General features: G+C 39.3%; 1 protein-coding gene across 1 annotated transcript in view; it reads right to left on the reverse strand.

Moving 5' to 3' along the window:
* The window catches only part of LOC306855584 (chromosome-associated kinesin KIF4-like), a 119,646-nt gene that overhangs the window by 64,919 nt on the left and 27,738 nt on the right, over positions 1-26,989 (reverse strand). Inside the window, exons 8-10 of the mRNA XM_079394348.1 lie at positions 11,651-11,770; positions 11,058-11,233; positions 10,857-10,918 (exon numbers count right to left, since the gene is read on the reverse strand). Coding sequence (XP_079250474.1) covers positions 10,857-10,918; positions 11,058-11,233; positions 11,651-11,770 — 358 coding nt within the window. The remainder of the gene's footprint in view (positions 1-10,856; positions 10,919-11,057; positions 11,234-11,650; positions 11,771-26,989) is intronic.

A 26,989-nucleotide genomic window follows, 5' to 3' on the forward strand; every position in this document is an offset into this window, starting at 1 on the left:
AGGTTTCTGATGGCTCCTTCTTTGAATGGATGATATGCCTCTTTCATCTTTGGGCATAAACTATAGTTATGTCTAGATTTTGTCATCTTAAAGCTGTGAAAATAAGTTAATTATTTTATAAAGATTAACTTGACAACCATCAATAAATATTTAAAGTCTGTTTATGAAGTAATTACATAGATGTTCAATGTGAAATAGTTAAAGAGAGCACACTGAGCTCAATCCTCATGTATTGTTCAAAAACAGGTGACTTCCTGTATGGTCCGGGTCAAATTGACCTTTATTGTGGCGCTTTTCCACTGCGTGGTACGACTCGGCACGGCTCAGAACAGCACGACACGGCTCAGTTCAGTTCGGGTTGTGTTTCCACTGCAGTGTAGGATATCAGAGACTGAATCAGACCATTTTAAGATGCATCAGAACACTGAAACCTGAGGAGCTGGAATGCAGAGAGGCCTCAAAGCTGTAACAGGACAACGCCATAAATCGGATTCCTGCCTCCTAACTTAGCAAGCCTCTTTCACCAAACAGCTTACAACCTTGAGACAAACGAACACTTATTGATAATTCCAATTCAAGAAGGAGACTGTCAAATTTGTTGCAAATAATCAAGACTGATGGTCAAAGAGATGGCCATCACGTGTTCCACGATTGTATTCACAAGCTGCCTTAGACTGACTTCTCCCCCACATAGAAGACAGTCCAAACCAACATTCCTTTGTCTAAAGAACATGCCTTCGTTCTCCTTAGAACTATACAAAGACTTTATTTTTCATATGCACATGAAATCATCCTAAAAGGACATTTTTATGCAGAACCTCATATGTTGTAAACCACATATCATGTTTTAATCAAATAATATGTATGTCTTTTTAATCATTATTGAATAGCTCAGAGATAAATACCTTAAAGATAAATATTGCATATTTAGTATGTATGAGCTTGAAAATCCATGCTTTAAGTGTTTCTTCCAATCAATTCTTTGTCAAATGCATCAGTCTTGTTATTATGAAATCATGTTCAAAAAGGTGTACTTTGCCAAAGCCTGTAAAGTTTGGACCATGTGACTGATAACAAGCTGATTTATGATGTGAAGAACACCCCTAGCTAAGATGATACAGTATCTAATTGGTCAAGACATCCAGATGGGATGTGTCCAGAAGTGAGTTTAAAACTGTTGTCCCTCCTCCATTCTTTCTCTTTTTGTTCGCTCTTTGTATTCTTCTCTTTTGTTCTCTCTATCTCTCGTCCCTCTCACCGAGTGCTGCCCTTTGAGCGTGCTCTGGCCCACGTGCCATAATGACTAATGAGAAGGAAAACAACTTAGTCTCGTTACATCATTTTATTTTTATTCTTTTACTTTAGTTTCTTTTCTTTCCGTGGAGTTTCGTGTGTTAATGTAAGTTTGATACAAAGTCCAGCTTCGACTGCACTCCTTCAAACGTCCAGCAAGCCAACGTCCAAAGACGTCACTTCAAAGACTGAACTTCCAGCCAATCAGACACTTCGGGGAACCCCGTCTGCAACGAGGACACAACCCCGTTACAAGGCAAAGCACGCAAGCTACATCTCCAAATTCTAACTGAATCAGGTGCAGTTAATATAAATTTTAGCCTCATTGAGAAACTCAAAGCGAGGGTTAAATAAGTGATTGATGGTTGTTCAGGTCTATGCAATTGAACATATTGCTGTGAACTTGGGATTTCACATTTCCATTCTCTTAAACTCATCCTTTCCTTACTTTCTCTCTTTCTGCAACGTGTGAATGTGTGAATGCTTGTGTTCATGTGTTAGATTAGTTTATGTCTTAGGTTTATATAAATAAAATCTGATTTATATTTTAAAAAGAGAAGTATCTAGTGTTTTCTGCTCACAAGTTAATGCCTTAATCTGTCGATTTCGTTACTGTGCTATTTAATAGTGTTTTCACTATATTTGGGATTTTAATATCCAGTGCAGAGTTTGTCATACGGCTCGTTCAGTGAATCGCCGTAACACTGATTCTGTTCAAATCCCTATAAAATCATAAATGATTCCCTTTGAGCTAAATTAAACTATTTCTTTAAATTACGTATTAATATTATATGTAATACCCTTACAGCAGTTTAGTACCGCTTTAGAGTGGACGGGATTATTCACGTGTCATTATAGCAGCGCAGCCTCTACTGCCGTGAGTCCTGAAAAACTTTAATTCTGCATCGCTCCATTAAGCTCTCGCTGGATCCGCTCCTCGGCTATCAACGAGAGGAACATCTGTACTTTCTCAACAGACAATGAAACAGCCATTATTTGGTCATTAAAAGAAAGGTGCGCTCATTCAAAACAGTTGTGTTCGGTCCTTCACTGGCTGCGCTGATTTAAATCTAGCGGGTCTGTTGGGTCTCGTGCCGCAAGTTCAATGACGCAGGCAGTGACGATTTTCTCCGGCCAATCAGTGATCAGCAGAGTTTACACGTCATGTTTTGGTAAAGATAAGGCTCGCTTGGAACCTCGGCCGAGGTGGTACTAAAAAAAGTACTAGGTACTGTACCCAGTGGAAAAACCCCAAAAGTGAGCCGTACTGAACCGTACCGTGCTGTACCATGCAGTGGAAAGCGCCATTGGATTCAATGTAATTCCATAAAAATTATGATATGAAAAAAAACATACAATCAAGTACAATCAACTTTTAATATCAGTACTTTTCACACATCTGAATTTATGATTTATAAAAATGTTTTTAACCACTATTTTTGACTGCCAACTCCCCCACACCTGTGAAATTTTTGTGATCACATTTTTTAACGATAATATCTTGGTATATATCGGAAGTAATCTTAAACTACACTGAACAAATTTATAAACGCAACACTTGTTTTTGCCCCCATTTTTCATGAGTTGAACTCAAAGATCTAAGACTTTTTCTATGTACACAAAAGGCCTATTTCTCTCAAATATTGTTCACAAATCTGTCTAAATCTGTGTTAGTGAGCACTTTGCCAAGATAATCCATCCACCTCACAGGTGTGGCATATCAAGATGCTGATTACAGACCTGCAAACTCAGAGAAAAAAAGGTGACAGTGTTGGGTGGGGGGGGGGGGGGGGTGCAGAATGGGCGACGCTGACACTGTGAACGCATTAGCCTTGCACGTTCACCAGATTCTAAATAGACAAGTAATGCGGCGCATCCAATGCAACAAGACGTCAAATTGCTTTGTTACACCGTATTACTCTCGCATCAGCTGTTGTCTAAACAGTCACATCTACCCACATCAACACATCAAAAACGCTTTAAAAGTAGGGCTACATCCAGCTGACTTGAATGACTGCTGCGCACACGACAACCTCCATAACGTGTCGTTAATCAGGGTAGCTCAGAATTGGAGTAGTAGCCAGAACTCAGGGCAGAGCACCTGGCTTAAGTTAGGGGCTAATGATAAGGTTGCAACCTAAGTTGGCTATCTGAAATACTATATCAGGGCTCCAGACAAAAAAATTGAGTAAGGAGCCATTGGCTCCTATAAAAGAAAAACTTAGGCGCCAAATAATTTTTTTAGGTGCCACAGAATAAAAGTGGTTTATCATTTTATTTTTCCCCCCTATTTTAACATTTCAATCATTTTGTCATGTGTTTATGTCTTATCTTTTCTAGGCTTTATCAGCATTTTAATCCATCTTGTAGATGATCAGGTCGACCGGGGGACTAAGGTTCACTTAAAAGTGTGAATTAAATGTCTTTTACAACTTGAAATATACAGTCACAAAGAATTGTTCGTTACACAGAATCTGTACCAATATCATGGACCATAAGCATCACTTGACAACGGAGTGCAGTGCATCCTATAAATGTTGTCACGTCTTTCACACATTCAGTCTGTTTTTCTTCATTAGTAAAATGCAATTTTATAGGAGGAGTTGAATCATGTACAACAGAATAAGTAAAAATATTAATATGCAACAGCGCATAAATATAGCAAAACACTCCTCTTTATAGTTATTTTTCTAGCTGACTGATGAGTTTATGGACACTGAGTGGTTATTCTGAGGTAAATGTATTACAATGCAATGTTTACAAGCTTTATACATTTCCTCAGTTTGAAACACTGAATGAGCTTTTACATAAAACATTTCAGTAAGTTGTACTATAGGCTTTCTTATTGCCTACCTTTTGATCATGTTCATTTCATACTATAGTAGTAAATCGAAATAATAATATAATGGGTTCACTTGCTGCTTTAACTGAGGTGCTAAAGAGATCGCGCCTGAGCATTAAGTGCGATACTCTCCGCTCGCGCGATCCGGACGCATACACGGACCGTGTGGACGCGGGGTACTGATGTTTATATTACCGCATTAAAGAGCACCCAAACCGCATCATTTGAATTTCGTAGCATTTTAAAGCTGATACTTTGTTTATTAAAAAGACAGCACAAAGCTTTTTGCGATTACTGGATGGCAAGTGCGCTTCAAATAACAGGAAGTCCATGCATTAACAGAACACAGCATATAGACTAAGATCTCGATAAGAAGAAGCCATATTAGTAATGATTATAAATGAGAATTGTTGACGGTATTGCCAGTATCCACAGAGCTGACAGCTTTACCTGTTGAAGTTTGTTCAAGTTGTGCACGAAATAGACACGGCTTTTCTGCACTTGCACTTTGGGGCTGTTTACACCTGGTCACTTCATGCATTTTTTCCTGATCGGATAGCTATCTGATCCTGAAAAGACCAAGTGTAAATGCCGTCCGAAACGCATTCGAGACGGATATAAATCCAATCGCTCGAACCACTTCAGGAGGTGGTCTGGGCGAAACCGGACAAGTGTAAATGCATCTGGTTGTTGAAACCACATATGGTAATTTTACTCCTCCCATAATATTAAAATAATAGACGTGTGAGAGCGTTTTATAGGCTATATGGCATGTTATAGTCAGATATGACAGCGCAATGCAACAAGCATCACCGCGGCTGAGTAGCGGAGTATTTCTTCAGCAAGCGTCACGCAAACTGAATGAACCTGAAAGTAAGTCGCAGGCGCTCAACACACAATCTTCTTCATTAAAAGTAGCGAGACTAGCCTATCTTTCCAGTGCTGATGCCGCGCGCTCTCTTGTTGCGGTCTCTGATATTGAAATTAGCTGATAATTAATAAAATTATCCATTGCTTTCATTGACGTGAACTCCGTTATATTTGCATATGAAGCGGGAATTGAAGAATGGATTTATATCCGTTTTGCGAAGACACATTTATGTGGCCAAGTGTAAATGGGGAAACGTTTTAACAAATCATATAGACATCCGATCAGAGAAAATGCATGAAGTGACCAGGTGTAAACAGGCCCTTTCAGGTCTCTCTCACTGCGTTCAGCAGACTGTGTGCGGCAGAGACGAGGACTGTTTGAAACTCTTTTCCAGTAAAACTTTGATGCGCATCGTCTTATGTTTAATACGTGAACATAACAAAAGATAACCCTTCATGCGCAATATACTATCGATGGCGCTATAGTGCGGAAAAGGTATCGGACCTGAAATACTACTTAGTTGTAGTCATAGCATTTAGGCGCTTGAGACTCTCAAGCGTCTATATGTGTGTTAGTATGGAAGACGAGCTGCCTTAAAACTCGGAAAGTCGCACCCCCACGGGCCCGTCCCAGGGAAGGCCCGTTTTGCCAAGGGAGGGTGTGGCCAAACCGGTTTGGCCACACCAAATGTCTACAACTAAGTAGTATTTCAGGTCCGATACCTTTTCCGCATTATAGCGCCATCGATAGTATATTGCGCATGAAGGGTTAGGCCAGCGTGTTAGCATCACTTCTGCCTGTTGAGGTGCCATCTGGTGAGCGGCGGGAATTTAATCACGACGAGGTCCTGCACCATCCTTTCCTGCCATCCTTCACGGACGCCGGCCCTGGGTTGTTCCTAAACCCACCACAGCAACCTGCCTGAACTTATCGTTGGGAACCGAGAACCGGGCGAGGCCAATCAGCTTAGGGGATCTTTGTATCTTCCAGGTCTTCTTTCTTGAACTTGGTTGCGGGAATTTCCGTCGTTGACTTCTTCCGATCAGACTGACTATAGCAGCCTATAGCATAAGTCCTTTCATGCAAATTATATATAGTCGCCAGTGGCGACCTCAGCAAAAACTTCACTCGCAAATTAATATTTTTGGTCGCAAATGCGACCATTTTAGTCGCAGTTTGGAGCCCTGCTATATACTTACGTAGCAAGCTAAATGGTTAACTTTAATTAGCAAGACGGTCAGACAATGCAGGAATTAACCATTACAACTAGCTACCAATGTTAGATGGCTAGAAAATTTGCTATCTTGCTAACGGAAATTCCAGCATTGGATCCGCTTGTATTGCTTGCTATTAAGCATTTTTGCTCGAAGCATAGGCTAACTGTATGAAAAAAAAAAACGCTAACTTAGCTGACGTTATTTGACTTAAGCAAACAAATATCTGTTGTTTAGCTCCAAAAAGACTGATTTACCTTGAATTCAATTTCCATTCAGTTTCCACATTAGGTCAGGTGTCTCTTGACAGGCGCGAACACAGATGGCAGTGTGCTTCAAGATCCTGAACCAAGCGCTGAGATTCCGATTGGTCCAGAAAAAATGTCATTTATAAGAATTGTCCAATAATGGCCTACATGGCACGCAAGCCCACCCCCCACCTCCCTCTCTTGACAGGCGCGAGCTCAGTAGAGATTCCGATCGGCCCAGATGTCAATTAACGCAAGACCCCCCCCCTAAAAAAACTCTCCGGTTCTACACGATTCACGTGAATGACCCAATTGACAATAAAAGCGGCGATTGTCGCCGAAAAGCGACAAGTTTGCAGGTATGTGATTAGACAGCATGATTATTGCACAGGTGTGCCTTAGGCTGGCCACAATAAAAGGCCACTCTAAACTGTGCAGTTTTATCACACAGCACATTGCCACAGATGTCGCAAGCTTTGAGGGAGCGTGCAATTGGCATGCTGACTGCAGGAATGTTCACCAGAGCTGTTGCCCGTGAATTGAATGTTCATTTCTCTACCATAAGCCATCTCCAAAGGCGTTTCAGAGAATTTGGCAGTACATCCAACCGGCCTCACAACCGCAGACCACGTGTAACCACATCAGCCCAGGACCTTCACATCCAGTATCTTCACCTCCAAGATCATCTGAGACCAACCACACGGACAGCTGCTGCAACAATCGGTTTGCATAACCAAAGAATTTCTGCAAAAACTGTCAGAAACAGTCTCAGTGAAGCTCATCTGCATGCTCGTCGATCTCATTGGGGTCTCGACCTGACTGCAGATCGTCGTCGTAACCGACTTGAGTGGGCAAATGCACACATTCGATGGCGTCTGGGCACTTTGGAGAGGTGTTCTCTTCACGGATGAATCCCGGTTTTCACTGTACAGGGCAGATGGCAGACAGCGTGTATGGCGTCGTGTGGGTGAGCGGTTTGCTGATGTCAAAGTTGTGGATCAAGTGGCCCATGGTGGCAGTGGGGTTATGGTATGGGCAGGCGTATGTTACGGACAACGAACACAGGTGCATTTTATTGATGGCATTTTGAATGCACAGAGATACCGTGACGAGATCCTGAGGCCCATTGTTGTGCCATTCATCCACGACCATAACCTCATGTTGCAGCATGATCTGTACACAATTCCTGGAAGTTGAAAACATCCCAGTTCTTGCATGGCCAGCATACTCACCGGACACGTCACCCATTAAGCATGTTTGGGATGCTCTGGATCAGCGTATACGACAGCGTGTTCCAGTTCCTGCCAATATCCAGCAACTTCGCACAGCCATTGAAGAGGAGTGGACAACCTGATCAATTATATGCGAAGGAGATGTGTTGCACTGCGTGAGGAAAATGGTGGTCACACCAGATACTGACTGTTTTTCGGACCCCCCCGGACCCACCCAATACAGTAAAACTGCATATTTTAGAGTGGCCTTTTATTGTGGCCAGCCTTTATTCAAGTTTAAGGCATCTAATATTTTGATCATTTCCATGATCTAAATATTCTAAAAAATTCAAAGTTTGTCATTTGGAAGCGTGTAGGCCTTCTTGCATTATTATGCTGTTGCATTATGATTATATATTCATTGGCATAAAATGGTCTTTAAAATGACAATAATCACAATTATTTCTGGGGCAATATAATCGCACAACAAAAAGATGTTATCGTGACAGGCCTAATCACATGAGGAGAGTCAAGCTGACTGACAAGAAGAGTGAGGCAAGAAAGACCAGAAGATGGCAGACTATTCATTTAGAAACGAAATGCAAAAACGCTTTTTTAGCAATTTTAAACGTTATTTCTTGTTCAGTTTTTTTTTTGTTTCACATCGTTTGCATTTTGTTCCTCAGCATTTTCAGTTTTGTATATTTAAACTTTGTGTAAGTTATGTTATTTTATATTATGCCTATAGCATGGTGTATTTTTATTTGTTTTGTTAATAAAAGTTATGTTTAATATAAGTGAGTTTGTTGTTGTATGGTTAAGCAATTGATGTGGAATTTCCGCCAATATGAAAGTGAAACTAAATGTGCATGGGCATATGTAAGCTATTTAAAAGCAAAGGAAGGTGAGGAGGAGAGGAAAATCTCCAACGAACTTTGTAAAACCAAACTATTATGCCGCTGCTCGTCGATATTGTGTCTGTGGCCAAAATAAAAATGATTCACGCCTCCGCGCAGTATGCACACATGACCAGCCATGCATAGGCTATACCAGGCGACCAATGTCAATGCCTTTTCTAGATGGATTAGGGCTGCTTGATTATGACAAAAATCATAATCATGATTATTTTGGTCAATATTGTAATCACGATTATTTAACACGATTATTAGTGAGCCATATAACCAAAAAAAAATTCAATGCAAGTCTAAAGTATTCAGTTAACAGCTATAGAAATTGAATAATCAAATGTAAAATAAAACAGCATAGTCCTCACTGTAAGTATTAAACTTCCTTTGTTTCTTATTAAAGCTACAAAAGACCTTCTGTGAAGTGCAGTGAGTGATTTTCCCTTTGCCTTGTTGTTTGATTAATATTAAGCACAGTCTGAACAGGAATATAGCCCGCTGTCACTTTAACGGCCACACGGATCCAATTTACTGTTACACGCGTATTTTCAGTCTCATCTGTTTACATTCATTTATTACAGAACCGACGGTGGTTTACGTGAATAATCACTAAGCGCTGCATTTTGACACATTTTTGTGTGTATTTGACCATTTAGGCGCATATGTTCAGCTAAAAGCTGACTTTACATGTCCGTGCTCTGCTCAGTCTCTGAGCGCATACACAGATATCCTCCTGAGGAACAGCTTTTTAAAAATATTAATAAATCTAAATCAACTTTAATAACTCCGTCCTATTTAGCAAAAGTCACGTTACTTGATTTTACTGATTTGGACGTGAAAATGGGCTTTTATGGAGTGAAAGCGCACTGCTGGAAAGCGGGCGGATGGGGCGCAATAATAGTTTTCTGTCAATTATTGTATTTTCATAATCACTGGAGGCAAAAATCGAAACTGAATTTCGATTAATTGCACAGCCCTAAGATGGATTGTGAATTAAACAAATAACATCACCCATTTTATGAACAAGCGCGCTCCAACAATGGTTTTGTTTTGAAAGAGAACAAAAAGCATATATAGCTGGACTCTGTAAAGACCAACTAGAACATTTGGCGAGTCCAATGTCCAAGTCCGAGACAAGTCCTAGTGCAAATTCCAACCGGTCCAAGACAAATCCGAGATAGCAATCTCTCCTTTGACAGCCACGTTTCTAGCATTTGTAAAACTGCATTTTTTCATCTTAAAAATATATAAAAATTGAGACCTATGCTCTCAATGTCAAATGCAGAAATGTTAATTCATGCGCTTATGACCTCAAGGTTAGATTATCGTAATGCTTTATTGGGTGGTTGTTCTGCACGCTTAATAAACAAACTACAGATGGTTCAAAATGCCGCAGTTAGAGTTCTTACTAAAATCTTGTAAATTACTTCTAAAGCCCTAAATTGTTTAGCTCCTCAGTACTTGTGCGAGCTCTTAAATCGCATTATAGTCCTCCACGTCCACTGTGTTCTCAAAACTCTGGCCATTTGATAATACCTAGAATATCAAAATCCACTGCGGTCCTTTTCCTATTTAGCGCCCAAACTCTGGAACAATCTACCTAACACTGTTCGGGAGGCAGACACACTCTGTCAGTTTAAATCTAGATTAAAGACTAGTTTTAAATGTGGAATTTTATTGTAATTTTTGTATTTATAATGCAGTGCCAGTGTACCTGTTACAGGGAGTGGAGTTTGTGCTTTACATCAAGGACCACAATGGAAACAAGTTTTATTTTAAACTGTGTCATCCTTTTTATTTTTTGGTCAAATAAAAAGAAAGACCCATCTCTTTAACCTGGCGTACACATAACACACTAAGGTTTTTTTTATCTGTTCTGTCACCGATGGAGTTTTGATTCCTTGCCGCTGTCGCCTCTGGCTTCCTTAGTTGTGGTCACTTAATTTCCACCGATATCGTCGACTTGATTGCACAGATACTATATAAACTGAACTGAGCTGGACGATGACATCACTAAATTCAATAATGAAATGCCTTTAACTGAAAATGGAATGTTTAATCTTGTCATTTTACATTGAAACTATTTTCCTAATTTGATATTGTGAAGTTGCTTTGACAATTTGTATTGTTAAAAGCACTATATAAATAAAAGTGACTTGACTACAGCACTGAGATACAAGACTTTCACTCATGTTTCAATGAATTGATGAAGCAGTATACCCCAACCCCCACCCCAAATAAAAATGAAATATCTTAAAAGAAAAGGACATACCCAGCCAGCACAGGCGCAACACCTCCACGGGCATGCAGGAGCATCACCTGAAGCTCTTGCACCTGTGTTATTTAAAATAAAAAAAATAAAAATCACCAAAATATTAACTAGCATTCTACTTGATTTTACATAACCAGTCATTTAACAGTTGTTTAAAAAAAGGGCCCAATAGCCCAAAATCACCAAACAGACCAATAGTACCTGCTGTTTAAGTCGCTTCATTTCTACTGCACGTGGGTCAACATTGAGAATGGGCTTATTCTTAATTTTACGGGCACGGTCAGCATAGCGCAACGTATTGATTGTCTCCTCAATGTTGGAGTCTGCTGGACTAACACACGCAATCATCAAGGTGTGGCTGTTTCCTCCGAGAGAGTCTGGGAAGATGGTTTGTAAAGAATTTCATGTCCAAAAATAAATAGTTATTACTAAAACAAAGAAACACACAAACTAGAAAAGTTTATCAATTTCACCATTGCTGCTAAACTGAAAACAAACAACATTCCTACTCCAACCTTCAGCATTTTACACTGCACAAAGCAGCTTTACAAAACAAATATTGCAACAACATTTAAAAGGTTAAAAAAACATTGTGTTGGTATGACAAAGCCTCATCTGAAAGATTAAAATAGTTTTAATAATTTGAAGTCTGAAGGTCAGCATCAGCATATTAACACATATGCTAGCAACAGCATGACTTAAATTCTGTAATGGTGCTCACTCACTGCTATATGGTGTATTGAAAATAGGGTGAATTGATAAACAACTGACTTTATGGACTGAATTAATCTTACCCTGTAACAGGCGTGTCAGTTTGGAATCCCTGTATGGCACAAAGGTCCCCTTCTTGCTTTCATCACCAAGTGCACTGATCACATTCCCCAGAGACAGCAGTCCACGGTTAATGCTGATTCCTGTGACACAAATCAAGTCATCAAGTAAAGTACTTAAAGTACCTTAAGGTAAATCTGTAATTTCCAAACCAATGACTTTGCTCATGGAACAAAAATGTAGACAATTTGGAGAACATCCCGGCTGCACTTACATATAATACAAATGAATGGGCTGTTAAGCTAAAAAAGTAATTAAGCAATTACATTAAAAAAAAAAAAAAAAAACAATTGTGATTTCCTTAGACTTAAATTATGAATTTTTGCAATACAACTGCCTGATTTGGCTAGTGACAACTTCCTTTGTCAACTGTCCAGAGTGTCCTTCCCTCCTTATTGTTGAGCCCAGCATATACAGGTGCATCTCAATAAATTAGAATGTTGTGAAAGTTCATTCATTTCAGTAATTCGACTCAAATTGTGAAACTCGTGTATTAAATAAATTCAATGCACACAGACTGAAGTTTAAGTCTTTGGATCTTTTAATTGTGATGATTTTGGCTCACATTTAACAAAAACCCACAAATTCACATCTCAACAAATTAGAATACTTCATAAGACCAATAAAAAAAAAAAACATTTTTAGTGAATTGTTGGCCTTCTGGAAAGTATGCTCATTTACTGTATATGTACTCAATACTTGGTAGGGGATCCTTTTGCTTTAATTACTGCCTCAATTCGGCGTGGCATGGAGGTGATCAGTTTGTGGCACTGCTGAGGTGGCCTTCAGGTCATCTGCATTGTTGGGTCTGGTGTCTCTCATCTTCCTCTTGACAATACCTCATAGATTCTCTATGGGGTTCAGGTCAGGCGAGTTTGCTGGCCAATCAAACACAGTAACACCATGGTCATTGAACCAGCTTTTGGTACCTTTGTCAGTGTGGGCAGGTGCCAAGTCCTGCTGGAAAATGAAATCAGCATCTCCATAAAGCTTGTCAGCAGAAGGAAGCATGTGCTCTAAAATTTCCTGGTAGATGGCTGCGTTGACTGTGGACTTCAGAAAACACAGTGGACCAACACCAGCAGATGACATGGCAGCCCAAATCACCATAAACTATGGAAATTTCACACTGGACTTCAAGCAACATGGATTCTGTGCCTCTCCACTCTCTCTCCAGACTCTGGGACCTTGATTTCCAAATTAAATGCAAAATTTACTTTTATCTGAAAAGAGGACTTTGGACCACTGAGCAACAGTCCAGTTCTTTTTCTCCACAGCCCAGGTAAGACGCTTCTGACGTTGTCTCTGGTTCAGAAGCGGCTTGGTAGCCCTTTTCCTGAAGACGTCTGAGCGTGGTGACTCTTGATGCACTGACTCCAGCTTCAGTCCACTCCTTGTGAAGCTCTCCCAAGTGTTTGAATCAGCTTTGCTTGACAGTATTCTCAAGCTTGCAGTCATTCCTGTTGCTTGTGCACCTTTTCCTACCCAAATTCTTCCTTCCAGTCAACTTTGCATTTAATATGCTTTGATACAGCACTCTGTAAACAGCCACCCCTTTCAGTAATGACCCTCTGTGACTTACACTCTTTGTGGAGGGTGTCAAGGTTCGTCTTCTGGATCATTGCCAAGTCAGCAGTCTTCTCCATTATTGTGGTTTCAAAGAATAAGAGATACCCGGAATTTATATTGTAGGGATGGTCATTTATTGAAACTCAAATGTAAATATTCTAATATTTTGATATACTGATTTTTGACTTTCATGAGCTGTAAGCTCTAATCATCAAAATAAAAATAAAAAACTTTTGAAATGTTTTACTTTACATGCAATGAATCTAAAATATATGAAAGTTTCACTTTTTGAAATAACTTAAAGTGAACTTTTTCACGACATTCTAATTCATTGAGATGCACCTGTATGCTATGAGTGTGATATTGCCTTTATACAAGAGTCTGATGGCCCAAGCGTTTAAAAAGATGATGAGATACATAGCAGACTATCGTCACTCAATGGCTGGATGTCTAAGTGGTGCCCGCAGAATAACATGGGTTTCATAGACAATTGGAAGAATTTTTGGGGCAGGCCTGACCCATTGAAAAGAGATGGTCTTTATCCCTGTCTAGAAATACAGCACATATTTTTAGAGTTTGTACTTGACTAACTGAGGCCCAGGTCAGGAAGCAGACAGACTGGCTAAACCGACCGTCTGCTAGCCTCCTCACGTCACAGAAGTCAGTTAATTCTCAGCACATAGAGACTCTTTCGCCTAGATAATCACACTATAGAGACTGTGTGTGTTCCCCGAACTAGAAAATACAGAAAACATCCAAACCAAAGCAAGAGTAACAATTTAATTGATGTTCAACAAATAAAAAACAGATATAATACAGATACACAAATGATAAAGCTTGGCTTACTGAATATTAGATCCCTTTCTACAAAAGCACTTTTTGTAAATGATATGATCACTGACCATAAACTAGATGTGCTTTGTTTGACAGAAACCTGGCTAAAACCAGATGACTACATTACTTTAAACGAGTCTACCCCCCAAGATTACAGTTACAAACATGATCAGCGTCCAAAAGGTAAAGGGGGAGGTGTTGCCACAATTTATAGCAATATTTTCAGTATATCTCAGAGGTCGGGTTTCAAGTATAATTCGTTCGAAGTAATGGTGCTTCTTATAACATTAGCCAAAGAAACAAGTGTTAATGATAAATCCCCTGCAATGTTTGAACTGGCTACTGTATACAGGCCACCAGGGCACCATACAGACTTTATTAAAGAATTTGCCGATATTCTATCTGAGGTAGTGCTGGCTGCAGATAAAGTCCTAATTGCTGGTGATTTTAATATCCATGTTGATAATGAAAGAGATTTGTTGGGATCAGCATTTATAGACATTCTATACTCCATTGGTGTTAAACAACACGTTTCAGGACCTATTAATTGTCGAAAACATACTCTAGATTTAATACTGTCATATGGAATTGATGGCATGAAATATTGCAGCAGAGCAATGATATCTCAGATCATTATCTAGTTTTGTGTATATTCATATAGCTAAAGTTGTAAAGCCAACTCCTTGTTACAAATATGGTAGAACCATCACTTCTGCCACAAAAGACCACTTTATATATAATCCTGACTTATCTCAATTCCTCAGCATATCCAATAGCTCAGAACAACTTTATGTAACAAACTACTGACTCTCACTTTTCTAGCACTTTAGATACGGTTGCTCCTTTACGCTTAAGGAAGATTAAGGAAAAGAGTCTAACACCGTGGTATAATGAGCACACTCGGACCCTAAAGAGAGCAGCCCGGAAAATGGAGCGCAGCTGGAGAAAAACAAAATTAGAGGTATTTCGTATTGCTTGGCGGGAAAGTACCCTATCCTACAGGAAAGCATTCAAAACTGCTAGATCAGCTTACTTTACGTCTCTTTTAGACGAAAACAAACACAACCCCAAGTATTTAATACTATGGCTGAATTAACAAAAAATATAACATCAGCAGCTGCAGACATTACCCAGCAGCACAGTAGTAATGACTTTATGAACTACTTTACTTCCAAGATCGAAACTATTAGAGATAAAATTGTAACCAAGCAGCTGTCAGACACAGTATCGCATCAGATAGTGCACTATAGATCCCCTGAGGAACAATTCCAACAATTCTCTTCTATTGGAAATGACGAATTGTATGAACTTCTAAACCAACAACCTGTATTTTAGACCCTGTTCCATCTAAGTTCCTAAAAGAGGTGCTTCCAGAAGTAATAGATCCTCTTCTGAATATTATTAACTCATTGTCATTAGGATATGAAAAAAACACAACTTGACCCCAAAGAATTAATTACAGACCGATCTCGAATCTCCCTTTTCTGTCAAAGATATTAGAAAAGGTAGTATCATCAAAACTATGTTCATTCTTAGAGAAAAATTATATATGTGAGGATTTCCAGTCAGGTTTTAGACCATATCCTAGTACTGAGACTGCTCTCATTATAGTTACAAATTACCTGCTTTTATCATCTGGTCGTGGTTGTATCTCTCTATTAGTGCTACTGGATCTTAGTGTCGCGTTTGACACTATCGACCACAACATTCTTTTAAATAGACTAGAAAATTATGTTGGCATTAGAGGAAGTGTACTGGCATGGTTCAGATCGTACTTATCTGACCACCATCAATTTGTGGCAGTAAATGAAGAGGTATCATACCAAATCACAAGTGCAGTATGGAGTACCTCAAGGCTCAGTACTTGGCCCCTTACTTTTCACGCTTTACATGTTACCCTTGGGAGATATCATTAGGAAACATGGTGTTAGCTTTCACTGTTATGCTGATGATGCCCAGCTCTATATTTCGTCGCGACCTGATGAAACTTACCAATTTGCAAAACTAACAAAATGATATCAAAAACTGGATGACTAGCAATTTCTTACTGCTAAATTCTGAAAAAACAGAGGTGTTAATTATTGGACCAAAAACTTTTGCATGTAATAACCTAGATCACTGTCTAATACTTGATGGCTGCTCTGTAAATTCTTCGTTATCAGTTAGGAATCTAGGCGTACTTTTTGATAGCAATCTTTCCTTCGAAAAACATGTTTCTAGCATTTGAAAAACTGCATTTTTCCATCTTAAAAATATATCTAAATTACGACCTATGCTCTAAATGGCAAATGCAGAAACATTAATTCATGCATTCATGACCTCGAGGCTAGATTATTGTAATGCTTTATTGGTTGCTCTGCACGTTTAATAAACTCCAGCTGGTTCAAAATGCAGCAGCTAGAGTTCTTACTAGAACCAGGAAGTATGACCACATTAACCCAGTTCTGTCAACACTGCACTGGCTCCCTATTAAACATCGTATACATTTTAAGATCTTGCTAATTACCTATAAAGCCCTAAATGGTTTGGCACCTCAGTATTTGAGTGAGGTTTTATCGCATTATAGTCCTTCACGTCCGCTACAATCTCAAAACTCTGGCCATTTGATAATACCTAGAATATCAAAATCAACTGCGGGTGGGAGATCCCTTTCCTATTTAGTGCCCAAACTCTGGAACAATCTACCTAACACTGTTTGGGAAGCAGACGCACACTGTCAGAAGCAGACACACTCTGTCAGTTTAAATCTAGATTAAAGACCCATCTCTTTAACTTGGGTTACACATAATACACAAAACTGCAGCTGAATTATAGAAATGCGATTAAAGTAACTCAGTCTCACGTGCGCACAGCAGCAGAGTAGTTTAGTTTTGAGTGAAAATAGAGCAGAAAAGCTGGGAGGTTTTAAAAGACTGCTGAGGGAATTATGCAAATGGTAGACCCAGACAGGGGCCAGAGTTAGAACACAAAAAGCATACCAGGGCTAAATATAAATATGCAGTGCGCTTTGTTGGAAAGCATGAGGAAGCCTTAAGAGCTCACTCTATGGCTGGAAACTTGTTTGGCAATAATGTCACTGAGTTTTGGAAGGAGGTGAAAGCTACAAATAGGGCCAAGACAATATTGCCTTGTCATATCGAGGGTGTATCTGGTGTAGAAAATATAGTAGAGCTGTGGAGACAGCATTATGCAACTTTGTTTAATTGTATTAAAAGTGAGCCCTATTGTGTGGGTGAGTTAAATGAGGATGTAATTTACTTTACTCCCAATGAGGTCTATAATGCTATAGAGCAACTAGCTGATAACAAAGCCAGTGGCAAAGATAACATCACTGCGGAGCATCTCAAGTTAGCCAGCCCCAGAGTGGCAGCCCTTTTATCCATTTGTTTTACAGGGCTGTTGACTCATGGTATACTGCCAGACACCATGTTGACCGTTACATTAGTGCCCGTCATTAAGGACAAGGCAGGGAAAATAGGGAGTCTTGACAACTATAGACCCATCGCTCTAGCTAGCATTCTTTCAAAGGTGTTAGAAAAGATGCTACTAGATAGATTGAGTGGGCTCATTTGTACCACAGAAAATCAATTTGGCTTTAAGTCTCAGCATAGTACTGATCTATGTATTTATGCCTTGAAAGAAGCTGTTGAATCCTATAGAAGGCAGGGCTCTACAATGTTTATTGGGTTTATTGATGCGTCCAAGGCATTTGACAGAGTTAATCATCATAAGCTTTTTACTAAACTCATGCTTAGGGGTGTGCCGGGATGCATCATACGTATACTGGTTTACTGGTATGCCAAACAAAGAATTCAGGTTAAATGGGGAAATTGCCTATCGGCATCCTTCAGTGTAAGTAATGGAGTACGGCAGGGGGGGCTTCTGTCTCCAACCCTGTTTAACTTATACATGGATAACCTTTCAAAGCAGTTGGGGAAATGTAAGACGGGATGTGTAATAGGGAATACTCTGTTGAACCACCTGATGTACCCAGACGATTTAGCTATTATGTCCCCCAGCACTGATGGGTCCCAGCAATTGTTGGATATATGCTCCAAGTATGGGGTTGCGTTTGATGTACAGTACAATGCAAAGAAGAGTTTTGTGTTGGTATGTAGGACTAAGGAAGATCAGAAGGTGCACTTCCCTATGTTTTACCTGTCAGGACATTGTATCTGTGTATCTAACTGTACAAAATATCTTGGGCATATTATTACTGACAAGATGGAAGATGATGCTGACATGTATAGGCAAAGACGAATGTTGTATATCCAAGCGAACATGTTAGTTAGGAAATTTCACTACTGTTCTGATGTGAAAGTGCATTTGTTTCGTGCTTATTGCACCCCTATGTATGCAGCACCATTATGGGTCAACTACAAAAAGGAGACCATGCGTAAACTGCAGGTAGCATATAATGATTGTGAAGTGAAGTGAAGTGAAGTCTGAGGATATTGTTGAAGAAGCCCAGGAGCAGCAGTGCAAGTAAGCTTTTTTGTGACTTGAGGCTAAGCTGTTTACAGGCCCTTTTGAGGAATCTAATGTTTAAGTTTATGTGTCGACTTGATGAGTCACAAAACGGTATTATAGTAAGGCTCACAAGTCCCAGGTGTAGCTCGGTCCGATATCAATCACATCTATGGAAGCATTGGTATGACTGCCTTTTAAGACTCTTGTGAAAAATGTGTGTATTTTATAGGTTTATCTAAATGGTTTTTTTTTTTTTTTTTTGTGTTGTATGTGTTGCATGTCCTACTATTGGGCCTAGAGCCTGTAATAAAGATTATAATAATATGCAAACAAAAAGTCATTTTATTTGTTTCTTCACTTGGTGAAGTGATTTATGTGTCGGTACTTTTTGAATATCTCCAGCACACTTTAACAATACCGTGATAATACAGATAACCGTGATCATTTTGGTCACTATAATTGATCAGAAGGTGTTCCTAATTTATTTATTTTAAGTAGAAGCACTAGTGCTCCTGAAAAGAAACGCAAGTGTAGAGTCCTTAAGAATGTAATGTTACCTTTTAAAACTAATTGAAAACGTTTTTGCAAAGTGTAAACTATTAAATATAATCTACAAATCATGCAATACTGTACCGCTAAATAAGATGCGTTTTGAGCGCTTAGCTAATCAGGCCAGTGAGAGACAATCATTCTAATATTTTATGAAATCATTAGTTCATTTCACTAATCAAAGTTTTTATTTTGTATTTTTTATTAAACACAAGAGGTCATTAATAATAATTATATTATAAGATGTACAAACTCAAACAATTTGGGTACTTGTCTTAATGCACAAGAAAGTTTAGAGAAAATATGACATAAGTTGTTAAATGTTTTCATAAATGGTTTTGTGATTAAACACATCCGAAAGGTAATCTAAAATTACCATTGTTAACCCCCCAATTTGGGAAAAACCCAACTAGTAAAATGCAGTGTATGAAATCGAGTGAAACATGCTGAAATATCATTTATCTTCAGATGTAGGCAATTTTTCAATACATCTAAATGTTGGACAAAACAATGATGCAAACGTTATTCTCTATAATATAAAATGATAGAAAAGTAATGATGTTTACATTGCTGCATTGATGTTACAGTAAGAATGTTTAGACCAATAACCACAACTTGACCCCAAAGATCTAGTTAATTACAGACCGATCTCGAATCTCCCCTTTGTTGTCAAAGATACTAGAAAAGATCGTATCCTCAATTATATTCCTTCTTAGAGAAAAATGGTATCTGTGGGGATTTCCAGTCAGGATTTAGACCGTTTAATAGTACTGAGACAAATTACCTGCTCTTATCATAGTTGTATCTATTAGTACTACTAGATCTTTGAGCTATGTTCGACACTATCGATCACAACATTCTTTTGAACAGACTAGAAAACTTTGTTGGCATTAGTGGAAGTGCATTAGCATGGTTCAAATCGTACTTATCTGACCGCTAGGCATGGGACAAGTACACGGTTCCAAACCGCGATTTCAAGGTATCCGCGGTTTGGAAAAGTCACAGTTTCAAAACCACTACAAATTTTTGTTATACCCTTCCTGCAGTATGCGCGGTTTATTTTTACGTGTCGTCAAAGACTGAAAGTGCTGGACTCAGTGAAGAGAGAACGAGTCACACAGCCCCTCCGGTTGGTACGAGCAGTCAGTGAGTGTAGGATGATGGCCGAAGGAGATGAATCCCTGGAACTTTTTCCCCCCCGTCAAAAACCACAAAGACTGCTGTATCAGTACAGATGACGTTTTAGTACCAAATCGCTAAATAAATACTTCCAGGTTGTACATAAACTATCTGTATCATCTTCATTTCTCCCTCTTTCACCCCCGATCAAGAGGGAAACCCACCCGCCGTTTGTTTCAGTGTTGAAATAAATACTATTTGGCTTGCCACCGAGGCAGATAACATGGCTAATTAACTAGCTAACGTCAGCTAGTTTCCTCCCTCACGTTACTTCACAGAGTACTACGTTTCTGCGATTTAGTACAATAATTAAATTTAGCTGGTATTGTAGAAGATTTTTATTAGTCAAAATATGAATTAATCAAGTATAATTAATGTGAATCTAACCACTTGTGTATTAAGTTATATTTCCAATATAAGCATATGCCTGTGTGTTAAGGGCTCGCATGGAGGGCATGTTCTGACCCTTATGATGGAAAACATATGTGGAAATGCAAAGAAGGCTTCTTTCCTTAAACACGTCTAGGAGCCCCTTCTCTCTAGGGAAAGAACATGTGTATAAATATTGCCAAAAAAGGAAATATGCACATGTATGAAATGTTCTGAACACGCCTAGAAGATAGACTATATAAAGAGAAACTCAGAGAACGTTGGGAGGACTGTTCTGCAGAAGACTCCTCGGCTTTATTGTCTTGTTATAATAAAGTCTATTTTCTGGCATCAAAACCCCACAAGGCTCTGAGCGGGATTCTTCAGAAAGAAGGGAAACCACCACAGTATAACGTCTCTATATTACGTCTATATTTAAGCCTCCTGCTGCCATTGTTTACATCTGTTCAAAATCACAAAATATAAAAAACTTTGCCACTGTTAGAGAGTTGTACGGAGAAAGACCGTGTGTGTGTGTGTGTGTGTGTGTGTGTGTGTGTGTGCGTATATATATAACACACTCGCGCTCTCTCTCCCTATGTGTACAGTGGTGTGAAAGTGTTGGCCCCCTTCCTGATTTTTTATTTTTTTGCATGTTTGTCACACTTTAATTTTCCAGATCAAACCAATTGAAATATTACTCAAAGATAACAAGTAAACACAACATGCAGTTTATATATGAAGGGGTTTTTTTATGAAGGGAAAAGAAAATCCAAACCCACATGGCCCTGTGTGAAAAAGTGTTTGAAAAATCAAAACAAAATTAAGTTAAAACTTGTTTTGAACAGTTTCTGTGTCATCTGCAGATTGATTTTAAGTAGGAAAAAAAAAAAGATTTAAATCGTAAATCTGATTTTTTTTCCTTAGGCCATAATCACCCAGCCCTAGCCCAACCTGACAAAAGGAGCATTATAGTCTAAGATGGAGGCCTGAAAAACAAAATGGGACTCTGGTCTATGTAAACCACTACCTGGATTGTGAAGTATCTTGTTTAGGGATGGGCATTTCAGGCAAAAATAACATTTTTAACAATTTTTAAAACTGGAATAAGCAGCTCATGCAACAAGCAACAGTGCCAAGTGCCAACAGTGCCAGTTCCTGAACAAGAACACAAATGAGTCCTGCTGACAACCTCTCCCATGAGTATCCTCAAACTGTTTTTCTCAAAGGCGGCTGTACTAACTCTGTCACAACACAAATGCCCAGGCTGCAGGGGCAATTGCAAAGGGTTACAAATACAAATGGATAGATGTTAGCAACAGCAAGCTGTACCACTACACTGGACAAGTATTCTGCATTAAGCTGAGCTCCATCACTGACTTCTGATGTCAGGGCAGTTTTTTTTTTTCCTTCGGTGGATGGCAAAAACACAGCAACAAACACTTAGAAATGCTAGGTATGGATCTCACATATACAGCTGAACAGGAACTGTTTCCAGGAATGGCACAAACGTGTGTGACTGTAGGTGCTGCTCTGTAGGCGACCCGGACAACTGTGCTGCTGCATACTTTGTGTTTTTCATTGTGATTAATTCAATAATTGTGATTAGTGTGCAATTAATACATTAATACATTTGTTTCCGTTTGGTGTAAATGTTGCGTAAACACTGTGAAATGGTGAATTGTTGGAGATTTCTCTGCAGAGGACTACTTTTGCTGCTTTTTGCAGTGGGCTACTGTCAAACAACAACAACAACATCATTCCTTGGGAACAATCAGGAGGCGCACACTTACGACAGGGAAATGCTCCTGTCACTTTGAGCCACCAGTGGAGTAAGAATAAAGTTTTTGGCCGACATGCCCGAGGAATTACAAAGACCATGGAGGCATCAATGACGAGATGCACAGCCCAAGAACGTGGAAGGACCGCAGAGACAATGTCGAGGGGGAGTATGACAGAGTCTCAAAAAGGAGTGAACAGGCCGTCCCTGCCATTGTTGATCCTGTGTAATGCCTGCTAGGGATGCACGGTATACCGGTACTGGAAAACTATATATTACATTTCAAACAGTACGATATCATAATTTTGCTCAATTCGGTATTTCATACGCTGCAGTTGCGAAATGCACCTGTAGGTGGTAGTGCTTCCCAAATTGCTGCGCAACCGGTAAGTATGACAACAGAACGCCGCGATGGATCATCAAACAGATTAAACCATCAACGCAAACAAAATTAATAAATAAAGAGAACAGTAGAAGTGAAATATGGCATTACTTTGCATACAAAACAGATGACAAAGGTGAACGAACTGACCTTACTGCACCTGTATGCAAGCGTTGCTATAAATCATGCGTTTCCACAGACAACACATCAAACTTTAAGCACTTGTCGCTTGCTCGTCCTGATCTTTTCAGCAAATTAAGAGATCGACAGGTGAGTGCATCATTCAAAAATTCAGATTTAATTAGAACTTTTATTTACAACTTTTTATTTTTTCAAACTCAGGCAAAATGTAACCCATGTTCCCGGTAGGTTTTTTTGTTATATTTTGAGACATTTTGTTTGCACTGATGATTTGAATATATTTTCTTATTACTTCAGTTAGCCTATTTTTTTCTCTCCAACTCAGGGCTCCAAACCAAAAAAATCAATTAAGGAGCCATTGGCTCCTATAGGGAAAAAAACAAAAAAAAACAGGCGCCAAATATTTTTTTTAAGAGCCACATAATGCACTTACTTTTAGTCACCCTGTTGTGTGCATGTCTCTCCTCTTCTTACAGTTTCAGCATTTTCATCTTGTGAATGTTCTGGGAACTGAAGCTTATTTGGGAACTGAATGTCACTTCCAACTTATGAACTATATACAGTCAAATAATTTTTTTTTTTTTTACGCAGAATCTGAGCCAGTGTCACTGCCACTGACCATGATTATGTCCATATAACTTGGCCACAAAGTGTAGTTTGGCCGTCTCCTCTTCTTTTTTGCAGAAAGCCAGCGCTTGACACATGGTTCAGGATTAAACTGTTCAAGTGATGGGCCTTCAGTGCTGATCCTGATCAAATCTGCCAAGGTTGACACATGGAGTGAATTGCATACTTTAGATTTTATCCTGTTTTGAGCTGAAAAGCCACGTTCACACTGAGCAGCCGAAATTGGTAGGACAAGCATAATCTCAACTAGATGCAAAACATTCCGGAAATCTGTGCAGTAGGGCTCTTTTGTTAGTAGGACTTCCCACAAGCTGCAATAGGATTTATCTGAAAACTGTCCTTTTACAAGGGTTTTCAGCAATCTCCATTCTGCCTGTACAGCACTGATTTTTCAGCAAGATGTCTTAATACCATTTTAGCAGTGTGTCAATTTCATTTACCCCAAAAGTGTAGATGTCGTCTGGCCAAGAATCATGACAAAAGATTGAGAAGCATTGAATGATCTCTGTCCCTTGTGTGTTTTTGTGCTGTGTTGTCGTCTCTCATTATTTTAAACCTCCTTTCAAGCTCCTTAACTGTAATGTCTACAGTTTCATCAATGAGCTGGTTTAGTTCTTCACTGAAACCTTGGAGATCACAGCCTTTCAGCTGTATGTTTTAAAAGGAAATGCCCACGTAGTCAGATGAGGCTGCTTTTTTCTGCCTTCTGGTCTGTTTTTCTCTTTGGGCTTTGTCCTGCTGCGCCACATTTTCATGCTGAGAAACTGAATTTAAGTTTGTGTGACTGAGAAATTCCTCCAACTTTCCATTACTCACTGGTTTGCCCTTCATTCCCTTGATTGTACAAATACAGGAATCAATAGCTGCTTTAGCCTGAGGTAGAATAAGCGAGTTCTTCTGAAGCACAAGACTCAACTTTGAGATTACTCCAAACAGGTCATGGAGAAAGTGACAAAACCCCACAAAAGGCAACTTTTCCATTTGTTGTGAGATGTGTTTTGCTCTTCCTGTTATTTCAGTGTTTTTGGATGAGGCAGCAAGGTGTTGCATGTGGAAGTGCACAGCTGTATATTGGCCCTGGCCTGCAGTCTGATCAGATGCAAGAAAAACAGAAAGGGCTCTGTAAATGTGAGGCAGCCAGCGCTGGGTCTTTACAGCAGAAGGTGTTCATATGGCACAGCCTAACTCCATACCAATGGCTTTCAACTCACGCTTGCTTTTGGGGCTAAAATTGTATGTTTTCCATATTAGCTGTATTAAGTCAGATATTTTCAATCATTGGAACAGACTTCTGAACATCCAGCATGACTAATTCCAGTCTGTGTGGCATACAGTAAAAGGAAAGAATGTGCTGTCCTATTTCTTCTCTTAAGAGAGCACCTACTCCTCCTCGAGCACCCATGTTAACGGAAGCCCCATCGGCTCCAAATGCAGTAATCTTCTGCCACCAATCACGATCAGTTTGTTTAGCATCACTAAACAAGCTTTTTATTTTATCTAATACTCCATGTGCATGGCAGTGTTCAAGCTCAGTTAAACCAATAAACCTATTCACTGCCACACCTGCAGAAATGTGCCTGCAGTATGCAATAACATTGTCTTTCCCAGAAACGTCTGTGCCACAGTCAGTGATAATGGAGATGTAATTAGCTATCTGTGCGTCTGTCAGTACTTGTTCTTTGATCTCATCTGCAATGCATCTTACAAACTCAGCACAAGATGTGTCGTTATCATACATTTTGCTCACATCAAGTCCGTTTTTTCTCATTAATAATATCTGTGAACTAAATTTATTGAACGGCAGCTCTTTCCGTGCGATCATATAGGCTGTGTTAAATTTCATTTTTAACTCCTTCCATTCCTTTTCATCCCGCAGCTCGCATACACGAGAAACTGCACGTGCTAACGGTGTAGTCTGTGGAGCATTCTTCGCAATTGTGATCATGTGCATTTTTATGCTTGTGACTGTCCCAGTGTTCTCACAGTCTCTTTTTTTAAATGGTTAGTTCCTGTAATGAACTCCGTTTTCCCCGCTATTTCTTTGCCCGCTCTTGAACAAAAGTCACAAAACATTTTTGTGTCTCGTGATCATACCTCAGCCAAGAAAACTCCTGAATCCAGGACATTTTGAAATGTCTTTCGGTACAGTGTTCATTGACTAATGCGGAAAGATGAATCCCTGTGTCTCTGGCGTTCTCTAGTGCGCTCGTGCTGGCACAGCTGCTAGAGCCTGCTTTTTTGTTAGCAGGTGTGCCATCCGTGCTGATGCTTGACAGAGATGAGGATTGCTTGAAGTCGTCAGATATTTTTCGCTTTGACTTTTTTCTGGCGCGGAAAGGTGACATTCGCTTTACCCGTTCATATTTTGGCGCTTTCACTCAGTGAAACGGTCACACAAAGCATCTCATTTCAAGACGTTATCAAAACAAATGAAGCGGTAGGCTACTGGTTATAAAACATGCACGTAGGATGCAAATTTTACAATCAAAGGGAGTAAATTTGTATTGTCGCCAATGACTCGCAAATAAATATATTTGGTCGCAAATGCGACCATTTTAGTCGCAGTTTGGAGCCCTGCAACATCAAAATGTAACCTATGTTCCCTGTAGGTTTTTTGTTAGTTTGATACAAAGGTATTAAGATATGAATCTGTTATTATTATTATTAATAAAATTATTTTAAATTCACTTATCTTTTGAAGCTGGTTATTTGTCACCTATGGTATCGATTTCATATCGATACCGAGGTATTACATTCTGGTATCGTACCGAAGCCAAAATTATTGTATTGAACCATCCCTAATGCGTGCTCCCTGAGGATTAACATGGACAAACTAAAACTTTACACCAGAAACTACTATTAGTACCGCGAGTCATGTTTTTACGCATACATGTTTTGATGTTATTTTATCATGCTGTGATGGAGAGTATATGATTTTATGGAACTGTAGCTTGGTTTGGCAACATATCAGTTAAGTTGAAATCACAAATAAATAGACTGGTTCACAACACCAAAGAAAATGATGGTGGGGAGGGAGTATCCCTCCCACAAACTGCACTGCAATCATTTTCCAAAATGCCATTTTGTGTGGATATATTACGAAGTGTGTAAACGAACCGTTAACAGAGGCCAGCGATGCTGAAGACGGACGCAAATGGCAGAAAATACTGTAGCGTGCAGAGCAAGATCACTGATGTAAAAAAATCCTAAATACTGAATTGGGGGTTTATGAATGCATCTCTGAGAGAAACTGACCATCTTCAGAAAAGTTTACATGGCTTTTTTTCCATCTTCCCTCTGTTCTCTGCTGCTTTGTTTACAGTGGTTTGGTTCTCTTTAAACGTTATTTAAATAAATAAATACTGGGGTCGACAATATAATTGGCCCGGTGGCCCGGACGTG

This window comes from Barbus barbus, assembly GCF_936440315.1.
Source record: "Barbus barbus genome assembly, chromosome: 36".
Lineage (NCBI taxonomy): Eukaryota > Metazoa > Chordata > Actinopteri > Cypriniformes > Cyprinidae > Barbus > Barbus barbus.